This window comes from Ranitomeya variabilis, chromosome 6, assembly GCF_051348905.1.
Source record: "Ranitomeya variabilis isolate aRanVar5 chromosome 6, aRanVar5.hap1, whole genome shotgun sequence".
NCBI classification, from domain to species: Eukaryota; Metazoa; Chordata; class Amphibia; order Anura; family Dendrobatidae; genus Ranitomeya; species Ranitomeya variabilis.
The window spans coordinates 547,592,362-547,611,962 of record NC_135237.1 but is presented as its reverse complement, the minus strand read 5'-3'; the positions used below and the strand labels follow the sequence as shown (position 1 = coordinate 547,611,962).

Sequence of the window (19,601 nt, the reverse complement as noted above, 5' to 3'; positions counted from 1 at the left end):
TCACAAAATTAGAATATCATCAAAAAGTTAATTTATTTCTGTTCTTCAATACATATATGAGTGAATCTCATATATTAAATAGTCATTGCACACAGAGTGATCTATTTCACGTGTTTTTCTGTTAATGTTGATGATTATGGCTTACAGCCAATGACAACCCAGAAGTCATTATCTCAGCAAATTAGAATACTTTATAACACCAGCTTAAAAAATTATTTTAAAATCCTAAATGTTGGCCTACTGAAATGTATGTTCAGTAAATGCATTCAATACTTGGTCGGGGCTCATTTTGCATCAATTACTGCATCAATGCGGCGTGTATATCAATCATCCATTTACGGTGTGACACCAACCTCAGAATAATCATAATAAACAAAATCCCATGTATGTACAATGGGGATAAAGAGGCATAGGCAAAGGCATAAAATTAAAAATATTTTATTCCAAAATTCTGTAAGATAATATAAAATGTAAAAACAAGGGGAAATTCTCAAGAAATGGCTGAGCGTGAACAAGGGGCCAAGGATAATAACTTCTAGCAGCAGACAAATAACATACATTATTTCATAATGAAATCCTGGCAAGTGATAAGCAGTATGCTGCAGCGTTCACACAAATCAATAAAGTGCAAAGTGCCAATGTATTACGAAAACGCTGCCGCATCTGAAGAGATATCCACAGTCATGGCACAGCGTAAGCCAATGAGTTTTAACCATAAGGTGTATGAGTGCAATGTTTAGAAAAGTCTGCCTCTTAAGTAAGGAACTAAATTACTTACGTTACATTAACGTCTTTCCTGGCCCCAGGCACCTCTCAGCAATACCCCGACAGCGCCGATTCGCCTGACTGTCTTCCTCAAATGGCCCATTGTATCCTTGGCCCCTTGTTCACGCTCAGCCTTTTCTTGAGAATTTCCCCTTGTTTTTACATTTTGTATTATCTTAAAGAATTTTGGAATAAAATATTATGTTTAGTTTTATGCCTTTGCCTATGCCTCTTTATCCCCATTGTCCATACATGGGATTTTGTTTATTATCAATGCGGCGTGGCATGGAGGCGATCAGCCTGTGGCACTGCTGAGGTGTTATGGAAGCCCAGGTTGCTTTGATAGCAGTCTTCAGCTCGTCTGCATTGTTGGGTCTGGTGTCTCTCATCTTCCTCTTGACAATACTCCATAGATTCTCTATGGGGTTAAGGTCAGACGAGTTTCCTGCCAATCAAGCACAGAGATGCTGTTGTTTTTACACCAGGTATTTGTATTTTTGGCAGTGTGGACAGGTGCCGAGTCCTGCTGGAGAATTAAATTTCCATTTTCAAAAAACTTATCGGCAGAGGGGTGCAGCGCCCCAGCGTCCTGGTCATTGCAGTAATATCATTCTCCTCTAGGGGAGAGTGGTGTTACGTTTGGAGGCAAAGAATGACAGCCGAATCCAGGTAACACAAACATTCAACACATTTCATACTGCAGTCCACCAGGGGGAGCTATGCTCCTATTTATTAGGGCACTCTTCACACTTAGGTAAAACTGGTGGCCTGGAGAGGAAGTAAGGCAGTTGCTGGCTAAGCTTTGCTCAGGTAGTTGGTCCCTGACAGGGGTGGGAGCCTGTCAGAGGCCCAGACAGAAGGTCACGGAGCTGCACCTGCCCCACGTGCGGCAGTTCCTAAGAAAGGACACAAACAGAGAACTGTATTGTAGAGAGTGAGAAGAAGCCATAGCAAAGGAGTGGATACCAGAAGGAATTCTGCCCTGCACAGGCTGCCTCCTTCTGAGGCGCAGGATCCCGGTAGCCGGAACACCGAGGGAGCAACAGTCCTTTATGCCTTGCTCGAGAGACCGGCAGGACAGCTAATTGCAAGTTACTGATCCGCCTTATACCCAGGAGGCAAGGTGGCACCCACGAGAGGCCGGGGCATGATAGAGTCCATGTAAAAAGCCTCAAGCCACCGGTCATACGGGTTTGTCCTATCCATCTGGGGGACAGAGAGAGAGACATAACATCACTAACATCTACAACATCTGTGAGGACCTTATGAGAGGCTTAGCAGTAAAGTACTACAGCACCAAGGCGCTAGAGGAAGGCTACTGATTTCCACCTGGATAAGGGGACTCTGGATTTGCCTCCAAACCGGCCGGACTCTGCCTGCCCTGTGATCTGGTGCTCTGGACTGTGGATGCTGAAGCCTTCAGTAAAAGGTAGAGACTGCAACCTTGTGTCCTCATTCTTTACTGCGCCTCACATCATCATTCACCATCTACACACTGGGAAGCCCTGGGGACATACTTCACCTATGGGAAGGTATACCATCTAGCTGCCATAACATCACCCCAGCGGACCCCCTTAAGCAGCGTCGGTCACCCTGACCGAATACCACAGGTGGCATCACGAACACAAACTCTATCCCTTTAAAGACCTTTCCCTTTTACACGGACGTCCCAAGGGCCACGAACCGGGTCAGCCACCGTGACATTCCCATGTGAACTGAAGCTCCCGGTACCGAGTACCCCACTGCCCGCGGGGGCGCTCCAGGAAAGCATGAAGTGCTCTTAAATTTCCTAGTAGACAGCTGCACTGACTTTGGTCTTAATAAAACACAGTGGAACTAAACCAGCAGATGACATGGCTCACGAAACCATCATTGATTGTGGATACTTCACACTAGACCTTGGAAATCAAGGTCCCAGAGTCTGGAGAAGAGTAGACAGACAATCCAAGCTGCTGGAGGTCAAGTGTGAAGTATCCACAATCAGTGATGGTTTGGGGAGCCATGTCATCTGCTGGTGTAGGTCCACTGTGTTTTATCAAGGCCAAAGCCAGAACAGCCGTCTATCAGGAAATTTTAGAGCACTTCATGCTTCCCTCTGCCGACAAACTTTTTGGAGATGGAAATGTCATTCTCCAGCAGGACTTGGACCCTGTCCACACTGCCAAAAGTACCAATATCTGGTTTACAAACAACAGTATCACTGTGCTTGATTGGCAGCAAACTCGCCTGACCTTAACCCCATAGAGAATCTATGGAGTATTGTCAAGAGTAGGGTTGAGCGAAACGGGTCGGCCATTTTCAGAAGTCGCTGACTTTTGGCAAAGTCGGGTTTCATGAAACCCGACCTGACCCCTGTGTGGGGTCGGCCATGAGGTCGGTGATCTTCTGAATCTGGTATCGGAATTCCGATACCGAGTTCCGATATGTTTGCGATATCGGAAATCGGTATCGGAATCCACATTTAAGTGTAAAATAAAGAATTAAAATAAAAAATATTGATATACTCACCTCTCCGGAGTACCCTGGACATCGCCGCTGGTAACCGGCAGCCTTCTTTGCTTAAAATGAGCGCGTTCAGGGCCTTCCATGACGTCACGGCTTCTGATTGGTCGCGGCCGCCCATGTGACCGCCACGCGACCAATCACAAGCCGTGACGTAATTCTCAGGTCCTAAATTCCTAGAATTAGGAATTTAGGACCTGAGAATTACGTCACGGCTTGTGATTGGTCGCGTGGCGGTCACATGGGCGGCCGCGACCAATCAGAAGCCATGACGTCATGGAAGACCCTGAACGCGCTCATTTTAAGCAAAGAAGGCTGCCGGTTACCAGCGGTAAGGTCCAGGCTGCGTCGGAGAGGTGAGTATATCAATATTTTTTATTTTAATTCTTTATTTTACACATTAATATGGATCCCAGGGCCTGAAGGAGAGTTTCCTCTCCTTCAGACCCTGGGAACCATAGTATCCCATTGCACTGCATTGGGTTTCGTGTTTCGACCGACCCCGACCCCGACTTTTTTTATAGGATCGGCCGATTTCACTCGACCCGACTTTTGAGAAAGTCGGGTTTCGTGAAACCCGACCCTATAAAAATAAAAGTCGCTCAACCCTAGTCCAGAGGAAGATGAGAGACACCAGACCCAACAATACAGATGAGCTAAAGGTTGCTATCAAAGCAACCTGGGCTTCCACAACCCCTCAGCAGTGCCACAGGCTGATCGCCTCCATGCCACGCCGCATTGATGCAGTAATTGATGCAAAAGGAGCCCCAACAAGTAGTGAGTGCATTTACTGAACATACATTTCAGTAGGCCAACATTTTGAATTTAAAATAATTTTTTCAAGCTGGTGTTATAAAGTATTCTAATTTACTGAGATAACGACTTTTGGGTTTTCATTGGCTGTAAGCCATAATCATCAACAGTAACAGAAATAAACACGTGACATACATCGCTCTGTGTGTAATGACTCTATATAATATATGAGTTTCACGTTTTGTATTGAAGAACTGAAATAAATTAACTTTTTGATCATATTCTAATTTTGTGAGATGGTGTATATAAAGGAGGTAAGTGTAAAGGAAGATATTTAAGCATACTAATGTTTCTGATTCAGTAACGATTACAGCAGTAGGTATTAAGGGTATATTGACACAATAACTACATCAAAGACCCTTTAAAAAGAGGATAGGAACACCATTTCATAACAGTATTAATGTCATCCTCAATATTTAAAAAGTAACATTCTCACCGCTTTTATAGGGCTGTATCTTCAGATGCATACATGTTGCCTAGTTTAGACTTCATAATCCATGTTCCCCCCAAAAAATGTCACCCCAGTAGAAAAATCAAAGATGCTATAGGATTTTTACAGGATGGAAAGTGTGATGTGGTCAAAAATGATGTTGAGAAGGCCGAACTTTTAAATTCCTAATTTGCATCTGTATTTTTTGAGAAAGCATTTGTAACATCAACTGATCGTCACGGTGCCATCAAAGGAATAAAAGAATCCATACTATGTATAAACAGAGAGATGATGAGGGAACACTTAGCTAATTTAAGTGAATTTAAATATCTTGATCCAGATTAATTACATCCTAGGTTACTGAAAGAGTTAGCAGAGGAAATTGCAGAACCATTAGCCAAAATCTTTGAAAAATCCTGGAAAACTGAAGTCCCAAAAGATCGGAGTTGGGCAAATGTTGTCCCTAGCTTCAAAAAAGGAATTGGAGAAATAGAACTAATCAACAGCACATGAGAAAAAGACTTGGCTATACTAATAGATCACAGTAAAAAAGGGGAGAAGCCAGCACCACTGTTGCCGTACGCGCTGGGTTATGTACGCCATTCTTTCTGTGTTTTTGGTGATTGACCTAGGCTGCTGTACACACATACAGCAGCCCTGCCCTGTCCTAGGCTTTGTTTGATTGTGCACCTGTGTCCAAGCCTGTCTCACCCTTCATCTGTGGTGCTGGTTAGGCAGTGTGGAGGTTGGACCTGAAATGTCTATGTCCAGACCTGGTCAACCTTTATCAGGGCTTGCCCTTTCTGGCGCCATGGGAGTGATTCAGAAATGCTTCAGGTACAGCTTGCATTTAATGTGGTCTTGCTTTTTAGAGGTCGTAATGGCACAGCAAATATAAAAAACGTAGAGTAGGACTGCCCCATTATGAGAATGCCTTGACGTGGCGGGGTGGCTCAAAGAATTGATCAAGTGTTTGCTAAATGTGTCATTTTTTAAATACAGTTAGAAATCAATATGTGCATGTGCACTTTATGTTTTGCGTTCTGACCATAAGCAGCGCTGGCTTCTCCCCTTTTTTACTCTTATACTAATAGATCGCAGACTGCACATGAGTCAACAGTGTGATACAGCAGCAAAAAAGGCAAACACAGTTTTAGGATGTAATAGGAGAAGCATAGAGTCTAGATCACGTGAAGTAATGATCCCCCTCTACTCCTCCTTGGCCAGGCCTCATCTGGAATACTGTGTCCAGTTCTGGGCACAACATTTTAAAAAAGACATTGAAAAACTGGAGCAAGTTCAGAGAAGAGCTACCAGGATGGTGACTAGACAGCGAAGTATGTCCTACGAGGAATGGTTAAAGGATTTGGGAATGTTTAGCTTGCAAAAAAGAAGGCTAAGAGGAGACTTAATAGCTGTTTACAAATATCTGAAGGGTTGTCACAGTGTAGAGGGGTCATCATTATACTCATTTGCACACGGAAACACGAGAAGCAATGGGATGAAACTGAAAGGGAGAAGATACAGATTAGATATTAGAAAAAACATTTTGACAGTGAAGGTGATCAATGAGTGGAACAGGCGGCCCTGAGAGGTGGTGAGTTGTCCATCAATGGAAGTCTTCAAACAGAGGCTGGAGAGACATCTGTCTGAGATGGTTTAGTGAATCCTGCATTGAGCAGGGGGTGGGACACGTTGACATCTGTGCTCCATATAGAGAAGTCAGGAAAAAAAACACTGAAATATAAAAAATAGATAAAATAAAATCAATACTATAACAAATACCTTTTAACCTTAGTATTTTTACATTCTCGTTATTTGTGCCCATTGTTACCCAATTTGCTCTTTTATGGTTTCATGTCTGAAGGATAGTGAATGGTTAATTGTTATTTTTTAAGAGAAAAATATCAGATAATTTCATATAAATGTAAAAAATTACACGCAAAACAAAGCAAAAAGCCGATCCGTCTGCTGCGAGTGGGAACAATTACTCGGAGACCCACTGACAAATTGTTAATTGCAGCCAAGCTAAAAATAATGCCGGCTGGCAACTACAGCGGAAACGCATTTGGTTAGATCAGAGAATTGAGGTAGAAACAAAAAGTTCCATCGAAACGGCAAAACAGCAGCGATCTGCTAAAAAAAAATTCAGAAATTTCCAATTAGTCAAAAAATAAATTAAATTAATCCGATTGGTACATTTCGAAGCGAGAAAAAAAATTGAAACTCCAAAATTAAGTTTTTTGGGCAGCCGCAACATTGCAATAAGAGGAGATCAAAACATCGTATCTACCCCAAAATGGTATCAATAAAACATCAGCTCAAGGCAAAAAACTAGGACTTCAAACTGCCCCAGATCCGGAAAAATGAAAATACTATGGGTCTCGGAAAATGTTGACAAAAGCAAAAGCATTTTTTTTAACTCAAATATTGAGTTTTTTCTTTCACCAATTAAATTAAAAATAAACTATGCATGTTTGGTATCTGTGAATTTGTACTAACTGTCAGGTCACTTTTACCATACACTCACTGGCCACTTTATTAGGTACACCTGTACATGGTCAAGACAATCTCCTGCAGTTCAAACCGAGCATCAGTATGGGGAAGAAAGGGGATTTGAGTGCCTTTGAACGTGGCATGGTTGTTGGTGCCAGAAGGGCTGGTCTGAGTATTTCAGAAACTGCTGATCTACTGGGATTTTCACGCACAACCATCTCTAGGGTTTACAGAGAATGGTCCGAAAAAGAAAAAAAATCCAGTGAGCGGCAGTTCTGTGGGCGGAAATGCCTTGTTGATGCCAGAGGTCAGAGGAGAATGGGCAGACTGGTTCAAGCTGATAGAAAGGCAACAGTGACTCAAATCGCCACCCGTTACAACCAAGGTAGGCCTAAGAGCATCTCTGAACGCACAGTGCGTCGAACTTTGAGGCAGATGGGCTACAGCAGCAGAAGACCACACCGGGTACCACTCCTTTCAGCTAAGAACAGGAAACTGAGGCTACAATTTGCACAAGCTCATCGAAATTGGACAGTAGAAGTGTTGTGAAATTGGATTTTGGGCTCCCCCGGTGGCCACTGGTGGAATTGAACTTGTGTGCATCATCCCCTCTGTTCACCTGTTCCCATCAGGATGTGGGAGTCGCTATTTAACCTTGCTCCTCTGTCACTTCCATGCCGGTCAACATTGTAATCAGAAGCCTTTCTGTGCATGTTCCTGCTACCAGACAACTTCCAGCTAAGTCGGACTTTTGTCCTTGTTTGTTTTTTGCATTTTGTTCCAGTTCACAGCTGCAGTTTCGTTTCTGTGTCTGGAAAGCTCTTGTGATCTGAAATTGCCACTCTGATGTTATGAGTTAATACTAGAGTCTTAAAGTAATTTCAGGATGGTGTATTGATAGGGTTTTCAGCTGACCATGAAAGTACCCTTTCTGTCTTCCTGCTATCTAGTAAGCGGACCTCGATTTTGCTAAACCTATTTTCATACTACGTTTGTCATTTTCATCTTAAATCACCGCCAATATATGTGGGGGCCTCTGTCTGCCTTTCGGGGAAATTTCTCTAGAGGTGAGCCAGGACTATATTTTCCTCTGCCAGGATTAGTTAGTCCTCCGGCCGGCGCTGGGCGTCTAGGGATAAAACGCAGGCTACGCTACCCGGCTACTGTTAGTTGTGCGGCAGGTTTAGTTCATGGTCAGTTTAAGTTTCCATCCTTCCAAGAGCTAGTTCCTATGTATGCTGGGCTATGTTCTCTTGCCATTGAGAACCATAACAGTTTGACCGGCCCACAAAGGGTTAAATTAATTAGCAGAGAAAGGAGAGAAAAAAGAAGTCTGCTGAAAAATTTTTTTTTTTTTTTTTTTTTTTCCCTTCAGTTCTGAGTGTGCTTTCAATTGAATCACTTGCAAGTCTGCCTATATTGCAGCCTTCCTCTCTCTCTCTCCTTCTAATCCTGGAATGGCTCTGTGTTCACCTGTTTAAAATGGATATTCAGAGTTTAGCTGCAGGTTTGAATAATCTCACCACGAAAGTTCAAAATTTACAAGATTTTGTTGTTCATGTTCCTATATCTGAACCTAGAATTCCTTTGCCTGAATTTTTCTCGGGGAATAGATCTTGCTTTCAAAATTTCAAAAATAATTGCAAGTTGTTTTTGTCCCTGAAATCTCGCTCTGCTGGAGATCCTGCTCAGCAGGTCAGGATTGTGATTTCCTTGCTCCGGGGCGACCCTCAAGATTGGGCTTTTGCATTGGCTCCAGGGGATCCTGCGTTGCTCAATGTGGATGCGTTTTTTCTGGCCTTGGGGTTGCTTTATGAGGAACCTCATTTAGAGCTTCAGGCGGAAAAAGCCTTGATGTCCCTATCTCAGGGGCAAGATGAAGTTGAAATATACTGCCAAAAATTCCGTAAATGGTCTGTGCTTACTCAGTGGAATGAGTGCGCCCTGGCGGCGAATTTCAGAGAGGGTCTCTCTGATGCCGTTAAGGATGTTATGGTGGGGTTCCCTGTGCCTGCGGGTCTGAATGAGTCCATGACAATGGCTATCCAGATCGATAGACGTCTGCGGGAGCGCAAACCTGTGCACCATTTGGCGGTGTCTACTGAGAAGACGCCAGAGAATATGCAATGTGATAGAATTCTGTCCAGAAGCGAACGGCAGAATTTTAGACGAAAAAATGGGTTGTGCTTTTATTGTGGTGATTCAACTCATGTTATATCAGCATGCTCTAAGCGTACTAAGAAGCTTGATAAGTCAGTTTCAATTGGCACTTTTCAGTCTAAGTTTATTCTATCTGTGACCCTGATTTGTTCTTTATCATCTATTACCGCGGATGCCTATGTCGACTCTGGCGCCGCTTTGAGTCTTATGGATTGGTCCTTTGCCAAACGCTGTGGGTATGATTTAGAGCCTCTTGAAACTCCTATACCTCTGAAGGGGATTGACTCCACCCCATTGGCTAGTAATAAACCACAATACTGGACACAAGTAACTATGCGAATTAATCCGGATCATCAGGAGATTATTCGCTTTCTTGTGCTGTATAATCTACATGATGTGTTGGTGCTTGGATTGCCATGGCTGCAATCTCATAACCCAGTCCTCGACTGGAACGCTATGTCTGTGTTAAGCTGGGGATGTAAGGGGATGCATGGGGACGTACCTTTGGTTTCCATTTCGTCATCTATTCCCTCTGAGATTCCTGAATTCTTGTCTGACTATCGTGACGTTTTTGAAGAACCTAAGCTTGGTTCATTACCTCCGCACCGGGAGTGCGATTGTGCCATAGATTTGATTCCGGGTAGTAAATACCCTAAGGGTCGTTTATTTAATCTGTCTGTGCCTGAACATGCTGCTATGCGAGAATATATAAAGGAGTCCTTGGAAAAGGGACATATTCGTCCTTCGTCATCTCCCTTAGGAGCCGGTTTTTTCTTTGTGTCTAAGAAAGATGGCTCTTTGAGGCCGTGTATTGATTATCGGCTTTTGAATAAAATCACGGTTAAATATCAATATCCGTTGCCACTGCTGACTGATTTGTTTGCTCGCATAAAGGGGGCCAAGTGGTTCTCTAAGATAGATCTCCGTGGGGCGTATAATTTGGTGCGAATTAAGCAGGGGGATGAGTGGAAAACCGCATTTAATACGCCCGAGGGCCACTTTGAGTATTTGGTGATGCCTTTTGGCCTTTCAAATGCCCCTTCAGTCTTTCAGTCCTTTATGCATGACATTTTCCGTGATTATTTGGATAAATTTATGATCGTGTATCTGGATGACATTCTGATTTTTTCGGATGACTGGGACTCTCATGTCCAGCAGGTCAGGAGGGTTTTTCAGGTTTTGCGGTCTAATTCCTTGTGTGTGAAGGGTTCTAAGTGCGTTTTTGGGGTTCAAAAGATTTCCTTCTTGGGATACATTTTTTCCCCCTCTTCCATCGAGATGGATCCTGTCAAGGTTCGGGCTATTTGTGATTGGACGCAACCCTCTTCTCTTAAGAGTCTTCAGAAATTTTTGGGCTTTGCTAACTTTTATCGTCGATTTATTGCTGGTTTTTCTGATGTTGTTAAACCATTGACTGATTTGACTAAGAAGGGTGCTGATGTTGCTGATTGGTCCCCTGCTGCTGTGGAGGCCTTTCGGGAGCTTAAGCGCCGCTTTTCTTCCGCCCCTGTGTTGCGTCAGCCTGATGTTGCTCTTCCTTTTCAGGTTGAGGTCGACGCTTCTGAAATCGGAGCTGGGGCGGTTTTGTCGCAAAGAAGTTCCGACTGCTCCGTGATGAAACCTTGTGCTTTTTTTTTCTCGTAAATTTTCGCCCGCCGAGCGGAATTATGATATTGGGAATCGGGAGCTTTTGGCCATGAAGTGGGCTTTTGAGGAGTGGCATCATTGGCTTGAGGGGGCTAGACATCAGGTGGTGGTATTGACCGACCACAAAAATTTAATTTATCTTGAGTCCGCCAGACGCCTGAATCCTAGACAGGCGCGCTGGTCGTTGTTTTTCTCTCGGTTTAATTTTGTGGTGTCATACCTACCGGGTTCTAAGAATGTTAAGGCGGATGCCCTTTCTAGGAGTTTTGAGCCTGACTCCCCTGGTAATTCTGAACCTACAGGTATCCTTAAGGATGGAGTGATATTGTCTGCCGTTTCTCCAGACCTGCGGCGGGCCTTGCAGGATTTTCAGGCGGATAGACCTGATCGTTGCCCACCTGGTAGACTGTTTGTTCCTGATGATTGGACCAGTAAAGTCATTTCTGAGGTTCATTCTTCTGCGTTGGCAGGTCATCCTGGAATCTTTGGTACCAGGGATTTGGTGGCAAGGTCCTTCTGGTGGCCTTCCCTGTCACGAGATGTACGAGGCTTTGTGCAGTCTTGTGACGTTTGTGCTCGGGCCAAGCCTTGTTGTTCTCGGGCTAGTGGATTGTTGTTGCCCTTGCCTATCCCGAAGAGGCCTTGGACGCACATCTCGATGGATTTTATTTCGGATCTTCCTGTTTCTCAGAAGATGTCTGTCATCTGGGTGGTGTGTGACCGTTTCTCTAAGATGGTCCATTTGGTTCCCCTGCCTAAGTTGCCTTCTTCTTCCGAGTTGGTTCCTCTGTTTTTTCAAAATGTGGTTCGTTTGCATGGTATTCCGGAGAATATCGTTTCTGACAGAGGAACCCAATTCGTGTCTAGATTTTGGCGGGCATTCTGTGCTAGGATGGGCATAGATTTGTCTTTCTCGTCTGCTTTCCATCCTCAGACTAATGGCCAGACCGAGCGGACGAATCAGACTTTGGAGACATATTTGAGGTGTTTTGTGTCTGCAGATCAGGATGATTGGGTTGCTTTTTTGCCTTTAGCGGAGTTTGCCCTCAATAATCGGGCCAGCTCTGCCACCTTGGTGTCTCCTTTTTTCTGTAATTCGGGGTTTCATCCTCGATTTTCCTCCGGTCAGGTGGAATCTTCGGATTGTCCTGGAGTGGATGCTGTGGTGGAGAGGTTGCATCAGATTTGGGGGCAGGTGGTGGACAATTTGAAGTTGTCCCAGGAGAAGACTCAGCTTTTTGCCAACCGCCGGCGTCGGGTTGGTCCTCGGCTTTGTGTCGGGGACTTGGTGTGGTTGTCTTCTCGTTTTGTCCCTATGAGGGTTTCTTCTCCTAAGTTTAAGCCTCGGTTCATCGGCCCGTACAAGATATTGGAGATTCTTAACCCTGTGTCCTTCCGTTTGGACCTCCCTGCATCTTTTTCTATTCATAATGTTTTTCATCGGTCATTGTTGCGCAGGTATGAGGTACCGGTTGTGCCTTCCGTTGAGCCTCCTGCTCCGGTGTTGGTTGAGGGCGAGTTGGAGTACGTTGTGGAAAAAATCTTGGACTCCCGTGCTTCCAGACGGAAACTCCAGTATCTGGTCAAATGGAAGGGATACGGTCAGGAGGATAATTCTTGGGTGACTGCCTCTGATGTTCATGCCTCCGATCTGGTCCGTGCCTTTCATAGGGCTCATCCTGATCGCCCTGGTGGTTCTGGTGAGGGTTCGGTGCCCCCTCCTTGAGGGGGGGGTACTGTTGTGAAATTGGATTTTGGGCTCCCCCGGTGGCCACTGGTGGAATTGAACTTGTGTGCATCATCCCCTCTGTTCACCTGTTCCCATCAGGATGTGGGAGTCGCTATTTAACCTTGCTCCTCTGTCACTTCCATGCCGGTCAACATTGTAATCAGAAGCCTTTCTGTGCATGTTCCTGCTACCAGACAACTTCCAGCTAAGTCGGACTTTTGTCCTTGTTTGTTTTTTGCATTTTGTTCCAGTTCACAGCTGCAGTTTCGTTTCTGTGTCTGGAAAGCTCTTGTGATCTGAAATTGCCACTCTGATGTTATGAGTTAATACTAGAGTCTTAAAGTAATTTCAGGATGGTGTATTGATAGGGTTTTCAGCTGACCATGAAAGTACCCTTTCTGTCTTCCTGCTATCTAGTAAGCGGACCTCGATTTTGCTAAACCTATTTTCATACTACGTTTGTCATTTTCATCTTAAATCACCGCCAATATATGTGGGGGCCTCTGTCTGCCTTTCGGGGAAATTTCTCTAGAGGTGAGCCAGGACTATATTTTCCTCTGCCAGGATTAGTTAGTCCTCCGGCCGGCGCTGGGCGTCTAGGGATAAAACGCAGGCTACGCTACCCGGCTACTGTTAGTTGTGCGGCAGGTTTAGTTCATGGTCAGTTTAAGTTTCCATCCTTCCAAGAGCTAGTTCCTATGTATGCTGGGCTATGTTCTCTTGCCATTGAGAACCATAACATAGAAGATTGGAAAAACGTTGCTTGGTCTGATGAGTCTCGATTTCTGCTGCGACATTCGGATGGTAGGGTCAGAATTTGGCATAAACAACATGAAATCTTTGGGATGTGGTGGAACGGGAGATTCGCATCAGGGATGTGCAGCCGACAAATCTGCGGCAACTGTGTGATGCCATCATGTCAATATGGACCAAAATCTCTGAGGAATGCTTCCAGCACCTTGTTGAATCTATGCCACGAAGAATTGAGGCAGTTCTGAAGGCAAAAGGGGTCCAACCCGTTACTAGCATGGTGTACCTAATAAAGTGGCCAGTGAGTGTATAGTGATCATGGTAAGTAAAAAAACCAAAAAACAATTGTGGAGTTGCACTTTTTTATGCAATTTCACCATACTTAGATTGTTTTTCCCAATTTCTAGTACACAATATGTTAAAATCAATTTCAACGTTCAAAAGTACAGCTCATCCCGCAAAAAACAAGTCCTCATGCCGACATATTGATGGAAAAATGAAAAAGTTATGGCTCTTGGAAGAAGGGGAGGAAAAAACGAAAATGGCATCGGGGTGAAGAAGTTAAAATGGTTTAAAACACTGATAAATGTTATGCGCTGACTTACGACAAGGAAATGTTACAAATTGTTCAACATCTGGATGAAAAACGCTTTGATAAATGTCCCTCAATATGTCTGGCATTTTATAATTAGAGAAACTGATTTTTTTTTTCCCTATGATTTCTTTCTTGCAGCTAGAATATACTGCACGGCTAGATTTTTTGTGGCGGGTTCAAGCCAAAGAAGAAATCAATGAAATGACAGAATTGAGGGAGCATAATGAGAACATGCTGAGGAACATTCTTCCGAGTCATGTGGCTCGTCATTTTTTGGAGAAAGACCGAGATAATGAGGTTTGTGTCGTAAATTGCTTTTTAAAACGATGTTTAATTGTATTTTTCTGTAAGTCGGATAGATTGATACATTTGACTTTCTAATGCCAAAATCACGATTCCATCTCAGATAGAATAAAAAGGGGGCTAGAAGCAGAAATAAAAAAGATGGCTCCTTTCGGTTCTGCCTCAGGTTCCCTCCTCCCCAGAGGAGCCTTAAGCTCTAGTGTAAACCCTCCCCTGCTTAAAATGCTCTTACTACCTTGTAGCCATCCATGTTTGGATTTGGACATGTACCCCCCATGTTTGCTACTATTTTGACTTGAGGAGGCCCTTCACTGCTTTATGAACCTTTAGTCTTTTTGGCCAGCCTACGAGTAAGTTAGGTTCCTACACTCCATTAGTCCAGTGGTCTCTCCCACAACAAGCCTGGCCATTACTATTCCAGGGGTTGTTTAGCTCAGTGTACCTGTTTCCATAGACATTGATAAGGCTCTGTTAGACTAGGGGTTCTCTGCTGAATTTAAAGGGATGTTATCATCCAAAAATGACCGATTGTTTATGACAGGTTTTTATATTATATGCATTTAAAAAAAATTTATTAAAAAAAAAAAAAAAGTAATCTTGCAATTTTCACACTGGGACTTTGTTAGACTCATACTTCCTGTCCTTTCAGGAAGATTTTACAGCAGTTTCCTTATCATCACAGACAGACTTACAATGACAGGTAACACCGTGTATATTGCCGAGAACACACACAAAGTAACAGCTCACCCTGCTACTCTTTCTTTCCAAAACCAAGGAAATGAGCCGGATCATAAGGTGGTATACGTGCACTGTGTGAAAACCACATTTTCACAGTGTTCGCTTCACAGACAAAACCCAAGTAAAAAAAGCAAAATGAGAATATATCCTATAGTAAATAAATAGTAATAGCACATATAAATAATATAGAGTACTTGGTTAACACTATTTTTATCAAAAAGCATAAAAGTCATCCCACCGCGACAAGGTGTACCCTGTTTCGATGGTCCTATCCAGTTCCTAGCATTAAAACCTTACTTTATCTATATAGATAAAATGCTTAGCTCAGACATGCCATGCTACTGTTTGTACAAAGTACAAAAAAAACTACAATAAAACCAAAGAAATGAGCCGGAGCATAGGCTGATATATGTGAAATGTGTAGGAGCACGTTCACACTGTGGCCATTTCACAGACAAATCTCAAGAAAAAAAAAACAGTATGAGCATATGGCCTATTTCAAATAAATAAGTGTTAGAACATGGTCACACTGACTAGAGGATTTGTGTTTATTTTAATTTATTTTCTTTTTAGTTTTATCAGTGAAATTGCCACAGTGTGAATGTGCTCTTACTCATTGCCTTTATACCAACTTATGCTCCAGCTCATTTCTTTGGTTTTACTGTAATTTCTTGCACTTTCTACGAACAGGGGCATGGCTTCCCCTTTCTTAGCTAAGCATTTCATCTATAGAGCTCGTCATGTACGGGTGGCTGACCACACCTTCGTCCTGCTCTGCCCACTTTAAGGTCAGTTGACACAGGGTAAGGCTTAAATACTAGAGACAGGATAGGACCAGCCCGCCTGGGAACACCTTGTCTGTCGCATTGAGATGGCTTTTATGCTTTTTGATCAAAATATTGTTAACCACATACTCTGTTATTTGCATATACTATTATTATTTACATACTAAAGAGTATATACTAATTGTTTTTTTTTTCCTGAGTTTTTCCCCTTTCCTTCTCTATGACCTCTGCACCCGCTCATTAGATGCTCCTATACAAAAGAATAGTGTCAGAATCTGCTAAGTGCAGCTAATGTTCATGTGAATTTAATAAAACAACAGAAAATCAAAGTCTAAAAAATCTCCAATGGCCGTTGTGAGATTTGAAAGATTTCTAATTTTTATTTTTAATGCTGATTAAATATAAAAAATGCAATTTTTTTTTAAATAAACGTAAGAAAACCTCTGATTTAAAAAATGGGTCATTTTGTGATGACATCTTTCTTAGCTGGAGTGAAACACCCTAAACACCCAGTATGCAGTGCATGATCAGGGAAAGAGGAGTACTAATAAACTGAAAACCATCCCGGGAGCCTTTCTATGGCACTTAGGTTGTCACAGAAATGAAAATGATGGGAAAAAATAAATTTTGATGAGTCGTTTTAATATTTTTTTGTATTTTTTTTAATTATTTCTCCTTTTAGTGGAAGCTTTTTGCATATGGTTCGGGTAGTTTTTTTTTTATAAGATCAGGACATCCAGTTCTCTGAGAAACTCCATGCTCTGTCACTTAGATAAGAGCTTGAGCGTTTACCGTTCATCGATTCTAATTTCAAGGGATTGTATATTGTTCAGTGCTCTATAGAAAGAGGCTTTTCTTCAGTTTCCTCTTGCAGTAAATGCAGTAAATAATCTTCGGAAATGTTGGTCGCGGGCTGAGTGCAGGCGGAAGCTTCACTATTACAATCCATTACCCTCTTTTGTGATCACCGAGGCTGCTTCACAATCGAAAAAACAATAAAACCTAATTTCAGTGCAGGAGAGAGGATATATGGCGAGTACAAAGCAGGACCCTTCCACGTCCGCGGACACCACCGGGGTGCAGTCCATATAGGATACACTCCGTACTGGTCCCATTACCTCCTCCTATACTATGAGCAATCATAGCGACCTTCTCACATTAAAGGGAACTTATCATCGAAAGATTACATCATATCGATGGGGTTTTTTTTAGTAAGTTTTTATTGCAGCTTTTTATTTAAAAAAATTAAATATATCAAGTTTTTATATTACTAGAGAAAATGGTCCCCCGATGGTAAGAATATAACTGTTTCAGGAGTACCTGGGAATGGCCAAAACTGGAGGAAAATGCCTACCTTTGGGTGGGGTTTAATTAAACCTCACCGCCAAAACTGGATTTCTCCACCTATTTTTGGGTGGAGTTTAATTAAAACCCACCCTTTTGAATCAAAACATACACGCCTTAATTTGTCAAGTCTTTTGCTGAAAATTTGAGAAAATGCAAACAAATTCTGGACTGTTGACACTAGTATGAACTAGAGCAGTCAGAACAGGCTGATAGTTCCTGTCTTCTGTATCTTGTCACCTTTGCTGTACAGACTGGGACAGAATGAGCAGAGTCATCTTTTTATCATTAGAGTATATTATGATGGCTCTATTGTAATCCTGAAATCCTAGATAAGACAGGATGCCAATATTATACCCAGTGTATGAAAATGCCTCGTCACTCCCGGCTAAATTATTTGCCAGCTTATTACTCCGTCAACGCTGTAATAACTTGACATTTCTCATCATGATGCGCAGACAGTAAAGAAATACATTTGTGTTTAGAAACGTTTTAGAAAAAAAAACATTTACAGTATGTTTTACAGTATTTTATTTAATTAATGAGACTAAAACTAAGTAAGAGACAGGCCCTATAACAGGCATTTATCCAGAATATTCAATATATTTTATTCACAAAATTTTTTAAAGAAAAATCTGTATTTTTCTAATTGTTTCCCTTACTTTTTTTTAATTGTAAGATATTGGTTTTCAACATTAATTAGTTCCGTGATGGGATTTTTTAAAATTCTAATATAATGTAAAGTATCTAGATAGCATTTAATTATAGGTTCTGCATGTAAAAATACACGGCCATTTGTTAGGGCAGCTTTGAGGATCTTTATTAGGCTCACATAATAAAACCATCCGCCTTCGCGATCGAGAAGGAAGGAGCCGATGGTTAACGAACAAAAAGGGTTAAACATCTGGGATCAGAGTTTTTCCAATCCTTGCCGTTAGTAGTCAGTTCCTGCATTTCTCCCACGCTGCCGAGGAAAAGCTGTCTCTGCTAGTAGCATGTGAGAGCATCGAACTATCAATCTTCAGGAGCACACTGGCCCCTGGCAAAAAGGAACCTGAGAGGCATAGGAGCTGTGTGCTTCGGAAGAAAAGAAGATGAGAAAACTCCTTTAAATTCTGAAAATAAATTCAAAACCATCCATTCGTCTATACAAAAGTGAAATTAATCCATTGTGCAAAGGCATATTTTACCAACAGTGGAGTGACCATCTTCAATGTTGCTTTTTCCTCTCTTCCTTTAGGAGCTGTATTCCCAGTCCTACGATGCTGTTGGAGTCATGTTTGCTTCAATCCCTGGATTTGCTGATTTTTATTCACAAACGGAAATGAATAACCAGGGTGTAGAGTGTCTGCGTCTACTGAATGAGATAATTGCTGACTTTGATGAGGTAAATAGCATTCTTATATTTGCTGTTCATTTCCTGCCCCCTAGACTATAAGTAAAAAAATGTTACTCTTGTCTACAAGAATGTAACTACTATAATACTGCCCCTATGTACAAGAATATAAAGTTCTATAATACCGATCCTATGTACAAGAATATAACTCCTATAATACTGCCCCTATGTACAAGAATATAACTACTATAATACTGCCCCTATGTACAAGAATATAACTACTGTAATACTGCCCCTATGTACAAGAATATAACTACTATAATACTGCCCCTATGTACAAGAATATAACTACTATAATACTGCCTGTCATGTTCTCAATGGCAAGAGAACATAGCATCAGCATATATAGGAACTAGCTCTTGGAAGATGGGAACTGAGCTGACCATGAACTAAACCTAACGCACAACTAGCAGTGGCCGGGTAGCATGCCTACGTTGATTCTAGATGCCCAGCACCAGCCGGAGGACTAAATAATGCTAGCAGAGGAAAATATTAGTCCTAGCTCACCTCTAGAGAAATACCCCGAAAGGAGACAGAGGCCCCCCACATGTATTGGCGGTGAATTAAGATGAAACAACAAACGTAGTATGAAAATAGGTTTAGCAAATTTGAGGTCCACTTACTACATAGCAGAAGACAGAAAGGACACTTTCATGGTCAGCTGAAAACCCTATCAAAACACCATCCAGAAATTACTTTAAAACTCTGGCATTAACTCATAACACCAGAGTGGCAATTCCTGTTCACAAGAGCTTTCCAGACACAGTAACGAAACTACAGCTGTGAACTGGAACAAAAATGCAAAAACAAACATGGACAAGAGTCCAACTTATCTAGTAGTTGTCTAGGAGCAGGAACAAGCACAGAGAGGCTTCTGATAACATTGTTGACCGGCAAGCAACTAACAGAGCAGCAAGGTTATATAGCGACTCCCACATCTTGATGGGAACAGGTGAACAGAGAAGATGAAAACACCAGTTCAATTCCACCAGTAGCCACCGGGGGAGCCCAGAATCCAAATTCACAACAGTACCCCCCCCTCAAGGAGGGGGCACCGAACCCTCACCAGAACCACCAGGGCGATCAGGATGGGCCCTATGAAAGGCACGAACCAGATCAGAGGCATGAACATCAGATGCATTCACCCA

The 19,601-nt window shown here is 42.5% G+C and overlaps 1 protein-coding gene across 3 annotated transcripts in view; it reads left to right on the top strand.

Moving 5' to 3' along the window:
• ADCY8 (adenylate cyclase 8) overlaps positions 1–19,601 on the top strand; it is a 364,716-nt gene that overhangs the window by 304,944 nt on the left and 40,171 nt on the right. For all 3 annotated transcript variants that reach the window (XM_077271241.1, XM_077271242.1, XM_077271243.1), the window contains 2 exons: positions 14,026–14,184; positions 18,298–18,444. In XM_077271241.1, coding sequence (XP_077127356.1) covers positions 14,026–14,184; positions 18,298–18,444 — 306 coding nt within the window. The remainder of the gene's footprint in view (positions 1–14,025; positions 14,185–18,297; positions 18,445–19,601) is intronic.